This window comes from Aotus nancymaae, unplaced genomic scaffold (genome assembly GCF_030222135.1).
Source record: "Aotus nancymaae isolate 86718 unplaced genomic scaffold, 86718_ANA_hifiasm-v0.15.2.pri h1tg000011l, whole genome shotgun sequence".
Classification (NCBI taxonomy): Eukaryota; Metazoa; Chordata; class Mammalia; order Primates; family Aotidae; genus Aotus; species Aotus nancymaae.
Window position 1 is genome coordinate 41,052,286 of NW_026988422.1, and position 20,677 is coordinate 41,072,962.

Below are 20,677 nucleotides of genomic sequence, written 5' to 3' on the forward strand. Positions count from 1 at the left end.
ATGGAGTTTTGATCTGTTTCCAGGCTGGAGTGTAGTGGCACGATCTCAGCTCACTGCAACCTCTGCCTCCCGGGTTCAACGATTCCCCTATCTCAGCCTCCCAAGTAGCTGGGACTACAGGCTCATGCCACCACGCCTGGCTAGTTTTTTGTATTTTAGTAGAGACGGGTTTTCACCATGTTGGCCAGGATAGTCTCGATCTCCTATACCCTATCCGCTATCCAGTGACTGGTAGGAAGGGGTTAAGTAGGACGACTCCTAAGTCTGAATTTGAACCCGTAAGGATAAAGTCCTGAACCTGTTACCCAATGAGAACGACAAGTGCTGGGATTACAGGCTTGAGCCACAGCATTAACCATTAACATCTAGTGTGATTTAGTTCCTATGTTTTCAATGTGATAAGTGAAAGAATGGGACACAGGACAGGTAAGTTTTGATGGCCCAGCATGGAGGTCTGAAGAGGTGAAGCCTGGGTGGGAAAACTCATGGAGGAGTGATGAATAGATAGGTGGGTACATGCTACAAACTTTGGCTGCTACACAATGTGTGTTGTTGTGCTCAATAGTTTGTGCCAAGACCTCCTTGCCCTTCAGGTTCACCATCTTCTCTAGGATATTTCTCCTGACCTCCTCTCCCCAGGACGAGGTTGGAAGCCTCTCTCATATGCTTCCACTGCCTCCTGAGTTTATTTATCTCTGGCTGTGGCAACAATGTACTGAAATGGCCTGTTTGTTTGCCTCTCCTACTGGCCTGAAGTTCCTAGAGGGCAAGTTCACTCTTCACATCTTCTGTGTCCCATTCTGCTTCAGCATATTGGGGTGAGCCTTTGTTTCATCCTTTTTAGACCACAAATGTGTATGAGCTTAATCCTGACTTTCCTTAGAATTGGTGGGTACAGTTAAAGCCTAAATCTCCACCCTGGCCCCATGTTGGCTGCCCAGCTACAGTCCAGCCTAAGCACTCATGTTCCAAATAAAACCACAGAGCACCTTCTATCATACATTTTGGAGTTTTGTTTTATTTTGTTTACCTACCTCCTTCTTTTCCCATAGTAAAACATGCAAGGGGTTTAGCCTGAATGTGTTCTACATTATACCACAGTTTATGAGGCAGCCAACTAGGTTATAGGGGAGACAGATCAAAAGACCAAATGCTACACTGCCAAGATTGTAGGGAAATGGTCAAAATTGAGAAGCTGTAGATATGAACAGGACACCCTGTTGAAAGGAAGTGAAGTGCTAGGTCAGTACTGGCATAAGGTAAGAGATCGAATGAGTCAGAGAGAGAATTCCATGTACCACATCTCACATAATCCAGGAAAGCTTCCTGGATGTGGAGGACTTGGATGTAAAGAGTAACCAAATTTTCCTGTGAGGACTCGCCCCTTCCCCTCTCTCAGTCTCAAGGTGAAACAGAGGTCTTGGTTCTGAACAATCAAAATCCTGAATCCACTATCCCCAGTGACTAGGAGGAAGGGGTTAAGCAAGGTGACTTCTGAGTCTGAATTTGAACCTGTAAGGATAAAGTTCTGAACCTGTTACCTAATGGAGAATGACAATAAGCCAATAACAAGAGCAGAGGCAAGAAATGGAGAGATGCCCAGTTCACGAGTCCTGCGTTAAGCCTTATCTGAAGTCCTTTATATACAAAAGATAGTAAATTCCCTTTTCCAGGTTTTTGAGTTGGATTTCTATTTCTTTGTAATCAAGAGTCCTGATGATTCAGAGGAAAGAAGGACGTATAATAACATGAACAAAGAACGCTGGGAACTAAGACTCAGGGAGTAGGAGACAGTATTCTCAGCACCCGCCTTGGGGAACTGCCACCTCTCTGACCATCCACACAGTCATAAAGGAGAAATTCCCTATACCTGGACCTACTTAAAGGACCCTGTTCCTGCCTCAAGGTGGCCAGCACCTGTAATCCCAGCTACTGGGGAGGCTGAGGCGGGAAGATCACTTGAGCCCGGGAGTTGGAGGCTGCAGTGAGCCATGATCAGGCTACTGCACTCCAGCCTGGGCAACAGAGCAAGACCCTGTCTCTAAAACAAACCCAACCAACCAAACAAACAAAAAGACCCTACTTCCCTGGTCACATCTGAGCTGCCACAGTTTCTTCCTCAGTACATTGGAATTGCGAGAAGAGTTTAATGTCAGTCAAGGCTAGTCTCCCGAAGGGGAAAAGAGGTGAGACCTTAGAAGCCATAGCATGGCTGTGTTTATCGCTTGTGTACTGAACAGAAGAGAAAGCAAGACAATATCATCACTTTATAGATGAGGAAAACCGAGGGTCAGAGAGATTATGTAGCTTGTCTAAGGTTGTACATTTGGTATGATTTTACAGAGCTAGAATCCAGCTTTTTTAAATTCAAGGGTGGGGCAGGAAACAGCTGGGTCAGAGTGGCCTAAGAACCCTGGACGGGTGAGATTTGGGGCAGACAGCAGGGGTGGTCTCTCCAGAAGAGTCAGACCAAGTCCAACCACTCAGAGACAACTCCCAACACTCAAAACAGCAAAGAAATTCTGGTGCTTTAAGTGTTCCTCGCTCGGCTCAGAAACTCGCCTTCGAGCCAGGACGCAGACTGCACCTGCGACGAATTTGTCTCGCATAAGCCTGCAGCGCTTCCGCGGCCATTGACTCCCGGAAACTACAATTCCCATTATGCACCGCGACTGTGCGGACTAAACCGGCATAAACTCCAAGTCCCAGAATGCATTGCGCGAGAGGCGAGCGCACGGAAGAGCGCAGGGGCGTGGCCACGTCGGCCGCGCGGGACCGTTAAATTTGAATCTTGGCGGCTAGGGATGTGGGCTTGAAGTGGCTGGTTTGTAAGGGAGTTTAGTGCGTGGTTTAGTCGCTTCTGTAGCTCTGAGGGCAGGTTGCGGAAGAAAGCCCAGGCAGTCTGCGGCCCAGAGGAAAGGCCTGCAGCCGAAGAGGACCTGAGCCAGGAATGCAGGATGGCGGCGGTGAAGAAGGAAGAGGGTGCTCTGAGGTAGGTACAGGAGAAGAGCTGGTGGGGGCTGGGCCTGAGAGACCCGAAGGTGCCTGATAAGTGACAGAGGCTTCTCTCGGAGCAGTCAGGGAGACCGGCACGGTCAGGAGAACGGGCCCCGCCGGAGCTTCCTTCGCTTTGGAGTTGGACGCCAGAGGTGGAGGTGAAAACGGCAATGGAGTGAGGGCACGTGCGAATCCTGCCGCATCCAGCTTCAAAGCGAAGAAGGCTGCGGGACCCTAGCGGGACAAAGAGCTTGGAAGTTGTGATGTGGTCTGTTTGTAACTCACCTCAGCCGTCTGCTAGTTGTTTGACCTTGGGCAAATCGTTTGTATGGAAAATGCTGATGTTAATGCTGCCTTACGGGGTTCTGGGGGAATTCAAATTATTTGTTAGGTAACTGCTTTCAAATAAGCGTTCAACAAATGGCAGGTGCTATGTCAATAGTATAGAGATCTAAAAAGCCTTTAGCCAATATAGAGATCTAAATTATTCCAATAGCACAGAGATCTAAGCCTTTCTCTGCATGTTTGCGACTTTTCCTTCTATTAAAAGAAACTACATAGCAGTTCTAGGTTGGAAGTCTGTATGTATTTTCACTATGGTGCCCACAATGCATTGATAAGTGCTGTGTCATGGGCTCTTTCATTCATGTAGCAAATGTTTTTTGGCTAAGCTCTGGGTGCAGCAAATACACAGACAAAAAAATCTCAACCCTCGTGAAGCTTACATTCTGGGATGGGATGAAGGTGGGTGAGTTAGACAATAAAGACAAACTGTTAGGTGGAGGTGGTGGTCAGTACTTAAAAAAAAAAAAGCAAGTGGGGGTAGGGAATATTGGGGATGAGGAATGGTGCAATTTTAGCTTGAACTTTGGAGCCTCACTGAGGAGATGTCATTTTTGTCAAGACTTGAAGGAATCTGAAGAGCTACATGTTCTTATATCTGGGGGAATTACAAAGGCTGAGGGTAAGAGTTGGGGGAGGAAGTTGCACCTGGCATGTCCAAGGCTATGTCCCTGGAGCAGAATTAACTACAAGGGTAAAAGGAGGTAAAGTAAAAAAGGTGAAGATGCAGGCATTGTAAGGACTTGGCTTTTACTCTAGTTGTAATCAAAAGTCCCTGGACGGTTTTGAGCAAAGGAAAGACATGATCTGACTTGGGTTTAAATGGAATCACTTTGGCTGTTGTGTTGAATAGACAAAGGCAGCAAAGGATGGAAGCAAGGGATACCAGTTAAAAGGTTATTGAAATAATTTAGCCCAAAATAATTCAGCTCAAAAGTGAGTTGAGCCAGGTGGAAAACAGTGGAGACGATTAGAAGTGGTTGATTTCTGTATATATTTTGAAGGTAGAGCCAGTAGGATTTGCTGACTGACTGAGGGGTATGAGAAGGGCATTGAAGTTGGCACTAAGATTTTTGGCTTGAGCAACTGAAGAATGGGATTGCCATTTATTTGAGAAAGAGGAAGACTGGGAGGAACAGGTCTGGGAGGAAGTGGAGGCAGTCTTAGCTCAATTTGGGATATTTAACTGAGATCGTTTAATCACTATTTTTAAGAGCAAGAGAAGAAAGGTCAGATGAATTCAACAAACATTTATTCAGAGCATAATAGTGTTATATCTTGTATTAGGTGGTGGGCATACAAAAATAAATGGCATGGCCCTTACCTTTACAGGGTACACAGTATACCACAGGTCCTGGTATAATGTTTCATTATAATGTTGATGAGAAAAAAATCAATTTATTGTTGGGTTGCTGCGTATGTGGAGTTTGCTTGTTTTCCCCATGTCTGCGTGGGTTTCCTTAGGTATTCTAATTTCCTTCTACATCCCAAAGATGTGCCTGTTAATTGGTGTGTCTAAATTGTCCCAGTCTGAATTAAAGTGGGTGTGAATGTGAGTGCGCCCTGTGATGAAATGGTGGTCCTGTTGAGCGTTGGTCACTCTCTGAGTTGCTAAGATGGGCTCTGGCCACCCTCAACCCCTAACTAGAATAAGTGAGTTGGAAAATAAAAGAAGGAATGAGTTCAAATTATTGTAAAGTAAAAATCTGTAAAGGCCAGGCACAGTGTCTCACACCTGTAATCCCAGCACTTCGGTAGGCTGAGGCAGCAGGATTGCTTGAGCTCAGCAGTTCAAGATCAGCTTGGGCAACATAGTGGGACCTGCCTCTACTAAAAAAAATTATATGAAGTGTACAATAATCATACAAATGCATGACAATAAGCAACACCTTATGAAAGTGCCCAGCAGCCCCACTATCATGTAATTGTTTGTTTTTGAACTTTGTGGTGGTAGAAGGTGCTTCTTAAAAGTTTCATTCTCAAACATTTATTCCTTGAGTTAACCCACAAACACCATGACTGCAGTCACTCACTGATTCACTAAAAACTGGGTAAATGATTATTTTTCGTTTTTATTAATCATTCTTAAATGTATGGATAGCCCACATTTATTTCCATGTTTAATATTAAAAGTGTTTTGGGTCTTTATTTAGAAGTTTGAGGATGTTTTTGTAACCAGAAATATGCCATAGGAATTTAACTCTTGTTTATATCAATCAGCTTGTGGCAAAATTGGTTTTGTTACACGTCATTTGGATTAAAGTCATAGTTTTCAAGAGCTTGTCTCAATGTTAAGTGAAAACTTACTGTAGTTAAAAAGATGTGACTGATTACAACTCGAATTATTAATCACAGTTACTTTTTCAGCACTCATCAAGACTGAAGTCCCATATAACTTTCACTCTGCTTCAAAGATTATTGCCAATCTGTCTCTCTTTTTGTTTCAAATTCAGAGATAATGTCTTTTAGAAGTAGTCTTCTATCTAACCATTGCAGGATTCTGAAGAGCAGAAAATATAATGATAATTACCTCCAAAACGTTTTGGTGATTCTCCCAGTAGGCTTGATAGAATTGAGTGTGGGAATGCAGGGAATTTTGACTAGTAAACTGTTTGTTTGCTTCTGCTCTTGGCTACCTATATGTACAGACTTCAGTTTTGAGTCATCAGTTGAAACATGGGACATTAGTCTCACCAACACTTTGCTAATTTTATTTATTTTTATGAGACAGGGTCTCGCTCTGTTGCCCAGGCTGCAGTGCAGTGGTGTGATCCTGGCCTACTGCAGCTTTGACCTCCTGAACCCAAACAATCCTCCCACCTCAGTCTTCTGAGTAGCTGCAACCATAAACGTGTACCACCACACCTGACTAATTTTTTATTTTTTGTAGAGATGGGGGTTTTCCTATGTTACTCAGGGCGGTCTTGAACTCCTGGGCTCAAGCATTCCTCCTCCCTCAGCCTCCCAAAGTGGTAGGATTACAGGCATGAGCTACCATACGTGGCAGTAATTTTAAATTAGATGATGCATTCAGTGATAGGTGTAGAAGTACTTGTTGCCTCTTTGCCAAATTTATAACTCTTTTGTTTCCTTCTTTTCTTTGTGCCTTAACCGCTATTCATTTTTTTTCCCTTTCTTTTTTTTTTTTTTAAAGGAAGAAATGGGGTCTTGGTATGTTGCCCAGGCTGATCTTAAACTCTTGACTCAAGAAATGCTCCCACTTTAACCTCACAAAGTGATGGGATTACAGGTGTGAGCCACCGCACATGGCCACTCCATATTCTTATAGTACTGTCCACAATATCCTTGCCAAATTGTCTTCCATTAGGCAATATTGTAGCCATAAACATGAAAACCAGGTAACAGATAAAGAAGCTTAGGAGTATAATAATAATACTGTGTCAGTCCACCATCTTCAATCCAAGACCATGAATAATCACCTATTTGAAGACATTTACAATAATCTAGTGCTATAATTCAATGTTGGTATGAGATTTACTTTTGTTTCTTTCTTCACAGTGAAGCCATGTCCCTGGAGGGAGATGAATGGGAACTGAGTAAAGAAAATGTACAACCTTTAAGGCAAGGGAGGATCATGTCCACACTTCAGGGAGCATTGGCACAAGAATCTGCCTGCAATAATACTCTTCAGCAGCAGAAACGGTGTGTAGAATGGCTGAGTCTCAACCTGTCATCATTCATCCCCAACTGTTGTAGATAATGTGGGTGTGGATCCATGGGGAATGGCATAATGAGTACTCTTTAAAAATCGGTAATATGAGAATCTGTTCCCTACCTGCTTTCTCATCACATGACAACTATCCAAGGATATCCTCAAGTATAATTAAAAACAAGGGCTATAGGATTTAATTTCATTGTGGAGCAGGCAAACTATTTTTAGCAATAGAAATACATTTTATACAGGGGGCAGTGATAAGTATAGTAAAGTATTACATTGCAATGTTTCCCAAAAGTATTATGTCATTCTGGACCCCTGAACAGACTTAACTCTTTGATGGTAATTGATAAGGGATATTGCCTCCTTGGATTGTGAGTACTGAGAGAGAGTGAATCTGCTATCTTTTATGTGTACTGAATTATTAACTTTCTAGGAAGTTATTTTTGAGAGTATGACAAAAATAAGTGGTCTTCAAACACATGTAAACCTCAGAAAAATTGAATTTGTACTAGAAAGTTCTCAGTAATGATTTAACAAATTTAACAAATATAAATTTTTATATTTTGAGTAGAGATGGGGTCTTGCCATGTTGGCATGCTGGTCTTGAACTCCTGAACTCAAGCGATCCTACCCATTTTGGCATCCCAAAGTGCTGGGATTACAGGTGTAAACTACCGCACCCAGCCTCATTCATCATATTTTTTCATGTTACATGCATCAGTAGGTTTTCTTTTTATTGCTGAATAGGATTTCATTTATTTATTCACCAATTGATGAATATTTAGATTCGTCTAGTTTTGTGCTTTATGAATAATATTGCTATGGACATTCTTGTACAAGGCTTTTTGTAGACATAATTTTCATTTCCCTGGGAATGGAATTATTGGACCATAGAATAGATATATGTTTGGCTGGGTGCAGTGGCTCACGCCTGTAATCCCAGCACTTTGGGAGGCCAAGGTGGACAGATTACCTGAGGTCAAGGTGGGCAGACCACCTGAGGTCAGGAGTTCGAGACCAGCCTGACCAACATGGAGAAACCCCATCTCTATTAAAAATACAAAAATTAGCCAGGTATGGCACGTGCCTGTAATCCCAGCTACTTGGTGGTCTGAGGCAGAATTGCTTGAACCTGGGAAGAGGAGGTTGTCGAGAGCCATGATCGCTGCCATTACACTCCAGCCTGGGCAACAAGAGCAAAACTCCACCTCAAAAAAAAAAAAAAATAGAATAGATGTATGTTTAACTGTTGAAGAAACTGGTTTACCAAAGTGATTGTAACATTTTACACTCCTACCAGCAACTCATGAGAGTTTATTTGCACCAAATCCACTCCAGTGTTTGGCGTTGTCAGTCTTTTTCATTTTAGCCATTCTAGTTTTGTGGAGTTAAGTTTCATTACTTCACATTTCCCTGGTGACTAATAATAGTGAACGTTTTTTCACATGCTGCTTGGCCTTTTGTATATCTTCCTTTGTGGTGTATCTGTTTAGATATTTTGCCCAGTTTTCAAATTGTGTTGCAGGGGTTCTTTATTTACTTTTCCCAGGACCATAGATTCAAGTTTCAGGAGCACAGATTCAAGATTCCCTGAATCTATGCTCCCCAGTAGGGTTCTTTATATATTCTCTATACCAGTCTTTTATCAAATATATGTGTCGCAGATTTTTTTTTTACCCTCATCCATGGCTATTTTCTGGATGGTTTTTTTTTTTTAAACTGCTAAGTTTTAAATATTGATAAAGTTCAATTCGTGTGTTTTTTTTTTTTTTTTATGGTTAGTACTTTTTGTGTCCTCTTCAGGAGATTTTTGCCTATCCCAGAGTCACAAAGATACTTTCCTATGTTTTCTTCTACTAGCTTCATGGTTTTATGTTAAGGTGTATGATTTATCTTAAATTTATCCTTGTATATGGTATGGGGTTGGAGTAAAAAAGGTTTTTTTCCCCCTCCATATGGGTATCTTTCTAGTTGTTCTGCCTCCATTTGTTAGAGAGATTTTTGTTTCCTTTCCTCATTGAATTGCATTGGGGCCTTTTACAAAAATCATTTGACCACATATGTGTGGGTTATTTCTAGACTGTATATTCTGTTCCATTGATCAAATTGCCTATCCTTTCACCAATAATGCAGTGTCTTGATTAGTTTTATATCGCAAGTCCAGCAGGGTGAGTTCTATAGCTCTTGTTCTTTTTCAGAATTGCTTTAGTTATTGTTGATCCTTTGCCTTTGCAAACAGATTTTGAAATCATCTTGTCGATTTCTAGAAAAGAGCCTACTAGGATTTCAATTACATTGGTTTGAATCTATAGATCAATTGGGAGAATTGCTGATTTTTATCAGTAGTGTCTTAGATTTTATTTTTTCACCATTTCTGCAGATAATGTCATTATCTCACTTTAATTGCCATATTAACTTCATAATTGTGGTCCCTTCTTCTAACGTCTTGCTATCCTTATAAAGTTACTTGATTAATCTTTTTGAAATCTTGTCATATTTAAGATACCCTCCATTTAAAGAACTAATGGTGGCTTGAGCAGATAGAATCCAAAGTCTTTAAATTTACATTTAAAGCATGTGCTTCTTCTCCAGGTGTCTCCATTTGTTCTCAGTACTGACTTTATGTTACAGCTTAGGGTCCACTCAACTTCCTTTGGATAAACTCTTCCACCTTCATAATTTTATTCAATATTAGTTTCCCTCTTTCTTGAAAAAACTGTTCTTTTTCAAATTCCATGGTTCCTTCAGAGTCTCGCCTTCTGAGGCTGCTTCTGTGATACCTCCTTTGACTTCTTAAAGCCTTTACTACCCATTCTTGGCAACTGTAATTTAGTATACTGTTTTGTATTACTAGTACATTTTTCATTTATGTACTTTTTTTTTATTAGAGTATAAATTCCCATATGTCAGGGACTAATTTATTATTTTGAGATCAAACATAACTGCTTATACAATTTTTGTTAGTCATTTATCCAAATTGTGGCTTATTACCTAATTCTTCCACTCTATTCTAACTGGTCAATCTTAGTTTAGTCTTAGCCCTTTGCCTTTCCCAGATTTTTTTTTTTTTTTTTTTTTTTTTTTTTTTTTTAAATAGAGATGGGGTTTCTCCATGTTGGCCAGACTGGTCTTGAACTCCTGACCTCAGGTGATCCGCCCACCTTGGCCTCCCAAAGTGCTAGGATTACAGGCATGAGCCACCGTGCCCAGCCTCCCAGCTTTTTATAGTCATATTTTACCCTTTCTTTGACGTGTTCTCCAAAGTAGCTGTGGTATTATTCTTCTTTGACTAATGTTACCCATGGAATTTTTTTTGAACTTTAAAATTCTTACTTATATATTTGTTCATGTGTGTAAACCCTTTACATTTAAGACTGGCCAACCTAATAAGAAAGTACTATTATTCTCCCCATTTTACAAATGAGGAAACTGAAAATATAGTTTTAAGTAGCTTGTCCGGTGTTAGTCATCTTGTGATTGGTGGAGCTGAAGTTGAATCTAGGTTGTCTTGTTTCAGAGTTTTTAACTACTGTGTAATGTTAATACTACTTTTCTGTATCTTGTCTTGAAATTTGTTCCTCTAATTTCTTTAAATTTTCTCCCTCTTATGTTATTAAGCAGAATCTTAATTACTTCTAATCTTTTTTTTTTTTTTTGAGACAGAGTCTCACTTTGTTACTCAGGCTGGAGTGCAGTGGTGCATCCTCAGCTCACTGCAACCTCTACTTCCTGGGTTCAAGCGATCCTCCCACCTCAGCCTCCCAAGTAGCTGGGAGTATAGGTGCTTGCCATCACATTCAGCTAATTTGCTGGTGCTTGCCATCACACCCAGCTAACATGACAGGGTTTTACCATGTTCCCCAAGCTGGTCTCAAACTCCTGACCTCAAGTGATCTACCCCTTTGGCCTCCCAAAGTGTTGGGATTACAGGCATCAGCCACTGTGCCTGGCCTTGTTCTATTCCTTAGCAAACCCATAAACTCTACTGCAATAATTGAGATCAATTACATGAATAAAAATGGAAGTGATACTTGTTCATTGGCTGTTGTCACTAATGCATATGCTAACATTTTCTGTTTAAATTTCAGGGCATTTGAATCTGAAATTCGCTTTTACACTGGAAATGACCCTCTGGATGTTTGGGATAGGTGGGTCTTTTTATTTAACAAGGACAATAGAAACATTAACAGACTTTTAATCCCAAGATTCTATGATTATATTTAATTGCAGTTGTTAAAAATAATAATTAATTAGAATTTATCTGTTTATTTTTGTTAACCTGGTGCTTGTACTGAAGAAGAATAATATCATAAAGTAAAAAGCATAGTTTAGATCAATGCTACTGAAAGAAGGGTTTGCATACTGTTCGAGAGAAGTACTCAGATGAGTCCTTATGGCCATGTTTCTTAAATTGGCGTATATGGAGTGTGCGTCAGAGGAGAAAGTGGTGTCATGGGGGCACAGAGATCCAGAATAATCATAATATATCTTCCTGAGGTGTTTAAGATTCAAGAAATTTCGAGTTAATGACATACGACATTGAACTACACCCTTCTATCCCTATCCTCAGTTTTCCCTAGAAGCATGTGTTAGAGACGATTTGGAGAAGTTTGAGGACACAGGCTTAGGGTATGTCACTGAGGACCTCAAAAGAAACATACTTATATTAAATACTTCTGCTTAAATCCAGAATGGGTCTTGGAGCAAGAACGAAAGTAAATTTTTCTTCTCATTCAGGTATATCAACTGGACAGAGCAGAACTATCCTCAAGGTGGGAAGGAGAGTAACATGTCAACGTTATTAGAAAGAGCTGTAGAAGCACTACAAGGAGAAAAACGATATTATAGTGATCCTCGATTTCTCAATCTCTGGCTTAAATTAGTAAGTCTTTCTCCAGTGCCATCTGAGTTTTAAATATTAAACTAAGAGATTTTCTCCAGAGGAATCTGGTATACCAAAAAAAAAAAAAGTAAAACCTGAGCCATTTAGTAGATCGGAAACATTTAATAAATACTCAATATTTCTTAAATTAGTTCTACTTTTTTGTGTGTGTGACGGAGTCTTGCTCTGTTGCCAGGCTGAAGTGCAGTGGCACTATCTCGACTAACTGCAACCTCTACCTCCCGGGTTCAAGCAATTCTGCCTTAGCCTCCCAAGTAGCTGGGACTATAGGCACACGCCACCACATTCAGCTAATTTTTGTATTTTGAGTAGAGACGGGCTTCTCCATTTTGGCCAGGATGGTCTCGATCTCCTGACCTCATGATCCGCCCACCTCAGCCTCCCAACCCAAAGTGCTGAGATTACAGGTGTGAGCCACTGTGACTGGCCTAAATCGGTTCTACTTAAAGGTGGACTTAAATATAGTATAGTAAGTTTTTTTTGCCCTCTTAAGATTGATTGCAGTCTGTAGATCTCTCAATGGGTATGGATTATTAATTAATTAATTTTATTTTTTAAGACAGAGTCTCACTCTGTCACTTAGGCTGGAGTGTAGTGGCTCCATCATGGCTCAATGCAGCCTAAACCTAGGCTCAAGTGATCCTCCCACCTCAGCCTCCTGAGTAGCTGGGACTACAGGTGCTGTGTCACCACATCCAGCTAATTTTAAAATTTTTAATAGAGGTGACATCTCTCTCTGTTGGCCAGAGTGATCTCGAACTCCTGAGCTCAAGCCATCCTCCCACCTTGGCCTCCCAAAGTGCTGGGAGTACAGGCGTAAGCCTACACCCCTAGCCCGGATTACTTATTTATTTATTCTAAACATAACTGGGCTGGATGCAGTGGCTCATGCCTGTAGTCACAACACTCGGGGGCTGAGGTGGGCAGATCACTTAAGCCCAGGAGTTCAAGACTAGTCAAGGCAACATGGTGAAACCCCATCTCTACAAAAAATACAAAAATTAGCTAGGTGTGGTGGCATGTGCCTGTAGTCCCAGCTACTTAGAAGATTGAGATGGGAGGATTGCTTGAGCTCGGGATGTCCAGACTATAGTGAGCCGAGATCATACCACTGTACACAAGCCCAGGTGACAGAGCAAGATCTTGTCTCAAAAAACAAAAACAAAAACGGAAAAAACAATTGGACCATGAAACTACTGGAGGAGGAGGGAGCTAACATTTGGCAGCAGTATGGTTGTTTGGGGAAAAGTTTCCCTTGGTGATTCTAGTATCCCTTTCACCCCTTTATGAAAGTCATCACCATAAAAAAGTGATGTTTCAGTTTTTTATTGGTCTTTGTACTTTTTTTCACCTAGTAGATTGCTATAGCCAAAAATATCTGCCTGGGCTGGGCACAGTGGTTCACGCCTATAATCCCAACACTTTGGGAGGCCAAGGCAGGTAGATCATTTGAGGTCAGGAGTTTGAGGTTTGAGCCAGCCTGACCAACATGATGAAACTCTGTCTCTATAAAAATACAAAAAAAAATTAGCAGGGTGTAGTGGCACATGCCTGTAGTCCCAGCTGCTCGGGAGGCTGAGGGAGGAGAGTTGCTTGAACCCAGGAGGTGGAGGTTGCAGTGAGCCAAGATCATGCCATAGAACTCCAGCCTGGGTGATAGAGCAAGGCTCTACCTCAAAAAAAAAAAAATGCTGCCTGACTATTTTGTACTGTCACACTTGACATATAGAAATAACATATTTTTCGTAAAAAACAATGATCATGGTTTCTTAGACATTAGTATCATTGCTTTTATTCTAAAATGAATTAGAAAAAAACAAGCAATAAATATTTAAAATTGTTCACAACCACTACAATATGATGAAATATTGACATTAAAACTGATAAGGCTTCTTAGTAAAATAAATCTCTCTTGACATTAAAACTGATAAGATTTTATACTAAAATAAAACAAGAAATTTCTTATTAAGTCTTGAGGAAGACTTATTTTAAACCTCCAATATAGTTGACTCTTGAAGAACATGGGGCTTAGGTGTGCTCTCCCCTCACCCAGTTGAAAATCTGCATGTAACTTTTGACTCCCCCAAAATTATTAATAGCCTACTGTTAACCAGAAGCCTTACCAATAACATAAAGTTGATTAACATATAGTTTGTATGCTATATATGTAATATCTTTTTTTTACTACATTGTAAACTAGAGACAAAAATGTTATTAAGAAAATTATAAGGAAGAAAACATGTATTTACTAGTTAAGTTGATCATTATAAAGATTTTCATCCTCGCTGTCTTCACATTGAGTAGGCTGAGGAGGAAAAAGAAGGGCTTGTCTTGCTGTCTCAGGGATGGCAGAGGTGGAAGAAAATATGTGTATATGTGAACCTGTGCAGCTCAGACCTGTGTTGTTCAGTGGTCAACTATAGTTACAAGTACAGAAAATTAGGTAAATCCTCAAGGCATAAGGTATCTTGATTTCCTCAGGACATTTGACAAATATTTTTACATATTTAGTGAAAGGTTGGAGAAATTACCTTATGGATATTAGTTACAGAAACTTATAATGAAGAATGGCAACCAAAGAATGCTAAACAGATTTGTTAGCCTGGAGACTGTAGACCCTTGCTGTGTAACACAATGGTTACACCTATATAAAGGATTTTGTCCTTCGTTTGTCACTAACCTAAATATCTTTATGTGTAATTTATTAAAAGATTGGAGACTGGGTGTGGTGGCTCACACCTGTAATCCCAGCACTTTGGGAGGCCAAGGTGGGCATATCAACTGAGGTCAGGAGTTCGAGACTAGCCTGGCCAACAAGGTGAAATCCCTTCTCTACTAAAAATACAAAAATTACCATGCGTGGTGATGTGTGCCTGTAATCCCAGCTACTCTCGAGGCCGAGGCAGGAGAATTGCTTGAACCTGGGTAACAGAGGTTGCGTGACTTGAGATCGTGCCACTGCACTCCAGCCTGGGTGACTGAGAGAGACTCATTCTCAGAAAAAAAAGAAATAATAAAAGATTGGACTAGCTGTACCTCTAAAGTGACTTTCAATCCCAGGAATCTATTATTATATTTAATTGCAGTTGTTAAAAGTAACAATTAGAATAGCTTAATCTGTTTTTGTTAACTTGGTGCTTGTACTGATGAAGAATAATATCATAAAGTAAAAAGCACAGTCTACATCAGTGCTACTGAAAGAAGGGTTTGCATACTGTTTGAGATAAGTACAAAACTTGGAAGTGAGCTTTTGGAAACTCTGGTAACAATTCGATATTGCTGGGACATCCAAGCACATCATCATAGTAAGTTCTAATTTTTGTTGTATTTTATGTCAGTCCATGATGGAACACATACATGCACACAATAAAACTGGCCCCTTCACCACAGATTATCTGAGAAGCACTGGTATAGACAACCATCAAGTTCAAATGATCAACACTAGAATGATCAGCAATAATCTGAACTTTGTCTGTGACAAACAAGGTATATATTAAACTATTGCTTTTTCTTTGTGGGGCTAGTCAAGAGTAGTAACAGATGAATTCTTCATACTACTTTCTTTTGCTTTGCAGAAGGAGTTCTCCAGTCAATTATTTTATATGACTCTTACAGTCTAGCTAAGGAAAAATTTGTTTCTAGAAAACATCTGGTATTTTTATTTAAAGGTATAGAATTATTTTAGTTTGGAAATTTAAGTGTTACCAAAAAAGGTTTATTTAACTTTTAGATCTATTAATCTAACCATGTAGTCCTTTTATTTATGTTATTTCTGGTTTTTTGTTTTTTTTTTTTTGAGACAGAGTCTCACCTTGTTGCCCAAGCTGGAATGCAATGGCATGATCTCGGCTCACTGCAGCCTCTGCCTCCAGGGCTCAAGCGATTCTCCTGACTCAGCCTCCTGAGTAGCTGGGATTACAGGCACGTGCCATCACGCCTAGCTAATTTTTGTATTTTTAGTAGAGTCGGGGTTTTACCATGTTGGTCAGGCTGGTCTCGAACTCCTGACCTCTTGATCCGCCTGCCTCGGCCTCCCAAAGTGCTGATATCACAGGCTTGAGCCACCTCGCCTGGCCTCTTTATGTTAATTCTTAGGTGATCATATTCAGCATTCTGTATAACCTGATCTTTACGGGCTGTCCCATGCACAAGAACACCAGAACCATTCAGAAAGCTCTTCAAGTAGTGAAATCAATGTTAAACTATATTTATGTAGTGATAGATATCAAAGACTGGATTGTATGGTGGTAGCACATTCAGAATTATAACTTTTCTTGAAACACCACCACATATGAGAAAATGTCACTAATTTAAATAAGCAAGAAAAATCCATTTACTGCATTACTGCAAAATTAAACTATAAAATATGAATTATTTTTGTTAAAAATATAAAGAACTGTAATCCCAGCACTTTGGGAGGCCGAGGTGGGTGGATCACGGGGTCAAGAGATCGAGACCATCCCGGTCAACATAGTGAAACCCCGTCTCTACTAAAAATACAAAAAATTAGCTGGGCACGGTGGCGCGTGCCTGTAATCCCAGCTACTCAGGAGGCTGAGGCAGAAGAATTGCCTGAACCCAGGAGGTGGAGGTTGCGGTGAGCCGAGAACGCGCCATTGCACTCCAGCCTGGGTAACGAGCGAAACTCCATCTCAAAAAAAGAAAAAAATATATATATAAAGAAAACATTTTACTTATTTAGCATTTGTTGTACTAGACCGTGATTAAGGGCTGGCATATAATAGATAGCAGTGTTTTCTGATTTTGTAGAGCTTAGTTTATCTGGAAGACAGACATGAAGCCATTAATTTTAACGGTAAATAGAATAAAAGGAGTTCTGTGGGAACACATAAAAGAAGGACTTAACCTCGGCTAGACAATTAGAAAGAGATAAATAGAAGGCATTTAGTAAACAAATGGTAGCCTCTCTAGTAGTGAAAGAACTCCGGACTAGAGCATTGAGAAATTAGGAACTGTTTTTAATAGCTTCTAATGCTGATTAGAGTCTGGTAGAATGAGTATTTTTGTGAATTATTAAACTTTAGTATTAAAAATTTTTACAACCTTCTCAGAAAGCAATTTACTTTTTAACATAGTTCTAGGAATCTCTCTTAAGGGAGTAATGTAAAATGTGAAGGGTCGTGTGCATGAAGTTATTTATTATAGAATTATTTATAATTGGGCAAAATTAGAAGTAGTTTAAATATCCAGAAGTAGATGAACAATTAAATTATGGAAGCTCTATTATATGAAACATTGTGCATTAATTTAAAAATAATAATGAAAGAATTCGAGGCTATAGTGAGCTATGATTGTGCCACCGCTGTCCAGCCTGGACAACAGAACAAGACCTTGTCTCTCGAAAATAAATAAAATAATATTGGTGAAGTAAAAGCAGGAGCATGGAAAAGTGAACAATGAAGTATTATAGTGGAATAAAAACAAATTTTATTATGATCAAACTTTGTAAGACAATATATATCCTTTTATCCTTAAGGAAAAAAAGACTGAAAAAATGTATCAAAATGTTTATGATGTGGGGTTTTTAGGGATAGTTTCCTCCCTCTTGCTACTAGAATTATCTACATTGTACATGGTCTCTTAATGTCCTTTCTAAAACACAGATTTGACTATGTCATTCTTTGCTTATAGCTCACCCACCCTAACACATATAACAGTTACTAATAGGCATATTCAAAATTGATTAGCCTTGACATTCAAGACCGATCACAGCCTTTTTCTCCAGACTACTCTCTTGCCTGGACCCCTACGTAACTTTTAGTCTTCTGTACCTTTGCTTATGCTATTTTCTCTGGCTGAAATACCCTTCCCTTCCCATTTTCCACCTGATGAAAGTCCGTTTCTCCTTCAGGGCTAAGCTCAAATGTTAGCCCCTTCCCTGCCCCCTTTTTTTTCTTTTCTTTTTTTTTTTTTTTTTAGAGACAAGGTCTCACTCTGTCACCTAAGCTAGAGTGCAGTGGCGGCATCATAGCTCACTGCAGCCTCAAACTCTTGGGCTCAAGTGATTCACCTGCCTCAGCCTCCTGGGTAGCTAGGACTACAGGCACCTGCCACTATGCCCAGCTAATTTTTAAAATTTTGTTGTAGAGACAGGGACTTGTTATATTGCCCAGGCTTGTCTCCAACTCCTAACCTCAAGCAATCCCAGCCTCCCAAAGTGCTGTCATTACAGTCATGAGCCACTGTGCCTGGCTTATTACTCTTACATGAAGCCTTTAGTCTCCATCTCTTCTTACAAATCTCTCACTTTTTTCTCTTTTTTAGGTCCTCCCAGTGTGGTCATTGTCCATTGTAATAATAGATTTTTTTTTTTCAATACAGAAATTGCATGAAGTATCTCCAGTAATTGTTTGGCATCTAATAGGCATACAATATGTAAGTAGAAATTGGTTAACTGTTAACACTTTTAATTTGTTACAGGGGCGTTTATGCAATGAGCCTTTGGATATGTACAGTTACTTGCACAACCAAGGGATTGGTGTTTCACTTGCTCAGTTCTATATTTCATGGGCAGAAGAATATGAAGCTAGAGAAAACTTTAGGAAAGCAGATGCAATATTTCAGGAAGGGATTCAACAGAAGGCTGAACCACTAGAAAGACTACAGTCCCAGCACCGGTAAACTGTTTTTTTGGAACTTGTTTTAACTCTTTAAAAATAATAGAAATAACTGATCTCTTTTTTTCAGTCTGAATGAAGTGCCTTCTGGTCGATTGGCATGTTAAGTTTACTTAGATACTATTCAGTTTTTTAAACGATATATTTAAAAATTTTTATTTAACATAGAGTAAAATCCACTCTGTGGTATGTGGTACTATGAGTAAAAAGACTTGTAATCATCATTACCAAGATATAGAATAATTTCACACCCCCTAAAAGAATTCCCTTTGTAGTCAGTACCTATGCTTACTCCAAACCCCTGGCACACTGATTTATTTTCCAGCCCTATGGTTTTTGCCTTTTCCAGAGTGCCATATAAATGGAATTGTATAGTATGTAGTTTTTGAGTCTGACTTCTTGATTTAGCATAATGCATTTGAGTTGTAGATTTCTTTATAGATTGTAAATATAAGCCTTTGTCAGATATGTGATGTGAAAATATTTTCTCCCAGCTTAAGCCTGGTCTGTTCATTTTCTTAACTGCCTTTTTTTAGAACAAAAGTTTTTAATTTTAAAGAAGTCTAATTTACAAGTTTTTCTTATATGGATTGTGCTTTTGATGGTGTGTTTGAGAATTCTTTGTCTAGCCAAAGGTTGTCACAGAGATTTTCTCCTAAGTTTTTATCTTCAAGTTCTATAATTTCACTTTTTACATTTAGATCTCTGATCCATTTTGAGTTAATTTTTGTAGAAGATAGGGGTTAAGTAAGGTTCTTTTTTTTTTTTTTAACAGATTGTTCATTTGTTCCAATGCCATTTGTTGAAAAGACTAATCTTTCTCCATTGAATTGCCTTTGCACCTTGATTTAAAAAAATCAGTTGATCATATTTATGTAGGTTTATTTCTATTACTCCATTTTTTCTACCAATCTATGTGCCTATCCATTAGTGTATACCATGCTATCTAGATTACTGTACCTTTATATAGTAAGTCTAGAAATCAGGTAAAATGAGTCCTCTAAATTTGTTCTTATTTGTAACTCTTCTAGTTCATTTGACTTTCTATTTTAGAATCTGCTTTCTGGGTTTTTGATTAGGATTATTCAGGAATATGGTATAATTCTCCATTTATTTAGTTTTAGTTTTAGTTTTTTTAAGTAAGCTTTGGTAGATTTTTGTCTTTCAAGGAATTGATCCATTCATCCAAGTTAATGAGTTTGTGGGCATAGAGTTGTGCATAATATTCTTTTATTATGCTTTTAATGTCCGCAGGTTATGTAGTGATTGTCCCTCTTTCTCCTGATATTGGTAATTTGTGTCTTCTCAATCTGGCTAGGATATCAATTTTACTGATTGTTTAGAAAATCAGCTTTTGGGTTCATTAAAATTTTTTTTCTCTCTCAATGATTTTCTGTTCTTAATTTTATTTCTGCACTTTGTTTCCTTCTTTCTGCTTGCTTTGGATACAACTTGCTCTTCTTTTTGTGATTTAAGGTGAAAGCCTAGACCACTGATTCTAGACCTTTCTGCCTTTCTAATATAAGCATTTAATGCTCTAAATTCCCTTCTTTTTTTTTTTTTGAGACAGAGTTTCGCTCTTGTTACCCAGGCTGGAGTGCAATGGCGCGATCTCGGCTCACCGCAACCTCCGCCTCCTGGGTTCAGGCAATTCTCCTGCCTCAGCCTCCTGAGTAGCTGGGATTACAGGCACGCGCCACCGTGCCCAGCTAATTTTTTGTATTTTTAGTAGAGACGGGGTTTCGCCTTGTTGACCAGGATGGTCTCGATCTCTTGACCTCGTGATCCACCCGCCTCGGCCTCCCAAAGTGCTGGGATTACAGGCGTGAGCCACCGCGCCCGGCCCTAAATTCCCTTCTAAGCACTGCTTTAGTTGTATCCCACAAGTTTTGATATACTATATTTTCATTTTAATTTCATTCAGAATATTTTCTTTTTTTTTTTTTTTTTTAAGACGGGGTTTCACCATGTTGGTCAGGCTGGTCTTAAACTCCCAACCTCAGGTGATCCGCCCGCCTTGGCCTCCAAAGTGCTTGGATTACAGGCGTGAGCCACCATGCCTGGCCCATTCAGAATATTTTCTAATTTATCTTGTGCCTTCCTTTTGACCCATGAGTT

At 39.6% G+C, this 20,677-nt stretch overlaps 1 protein-coding gene across 2 annotated transcripts in view; it reads left to right on the forward strand.

Moving 5' to 3' along the window:
• Positions 1-2,786: 2,786 nt before the first annotated feature.
• The window catches only part of BUB1B (BUB1 mitotic checkpoint serine/threonine kinase B), a 68,015-nt gene continuing 50,124 nt past the window's right edge, over positions 2,787-20,677 (forward strand). For both annotated transcript variants that reach the window (XM_064374843.1, XM_064374844.1), the window contains exons 1-5: positions 2,787-2,992; positions 6,859-7,002; positions 11,107-11,166; positions 11,756-11,900; positions 18,363-18,559. In XM_064374843.1, coding sequence (XP_064230913.1) covers positions 2,958-2,992; positions 6,859-7,002; positions 11,107-11,166; positions 11,756-11,900; positions 18,363-18,559 — 581 coding nt within the window. In that variant the 5' untranslated portion in view covers positions 2,787-2,957. The remainder of the gene's footprint in view (positions 2,993-6,858; positions 7,003-11,106; positions 11,167-11,755; positions 11,901-18,362; positions 18,560-20,677) is intronic.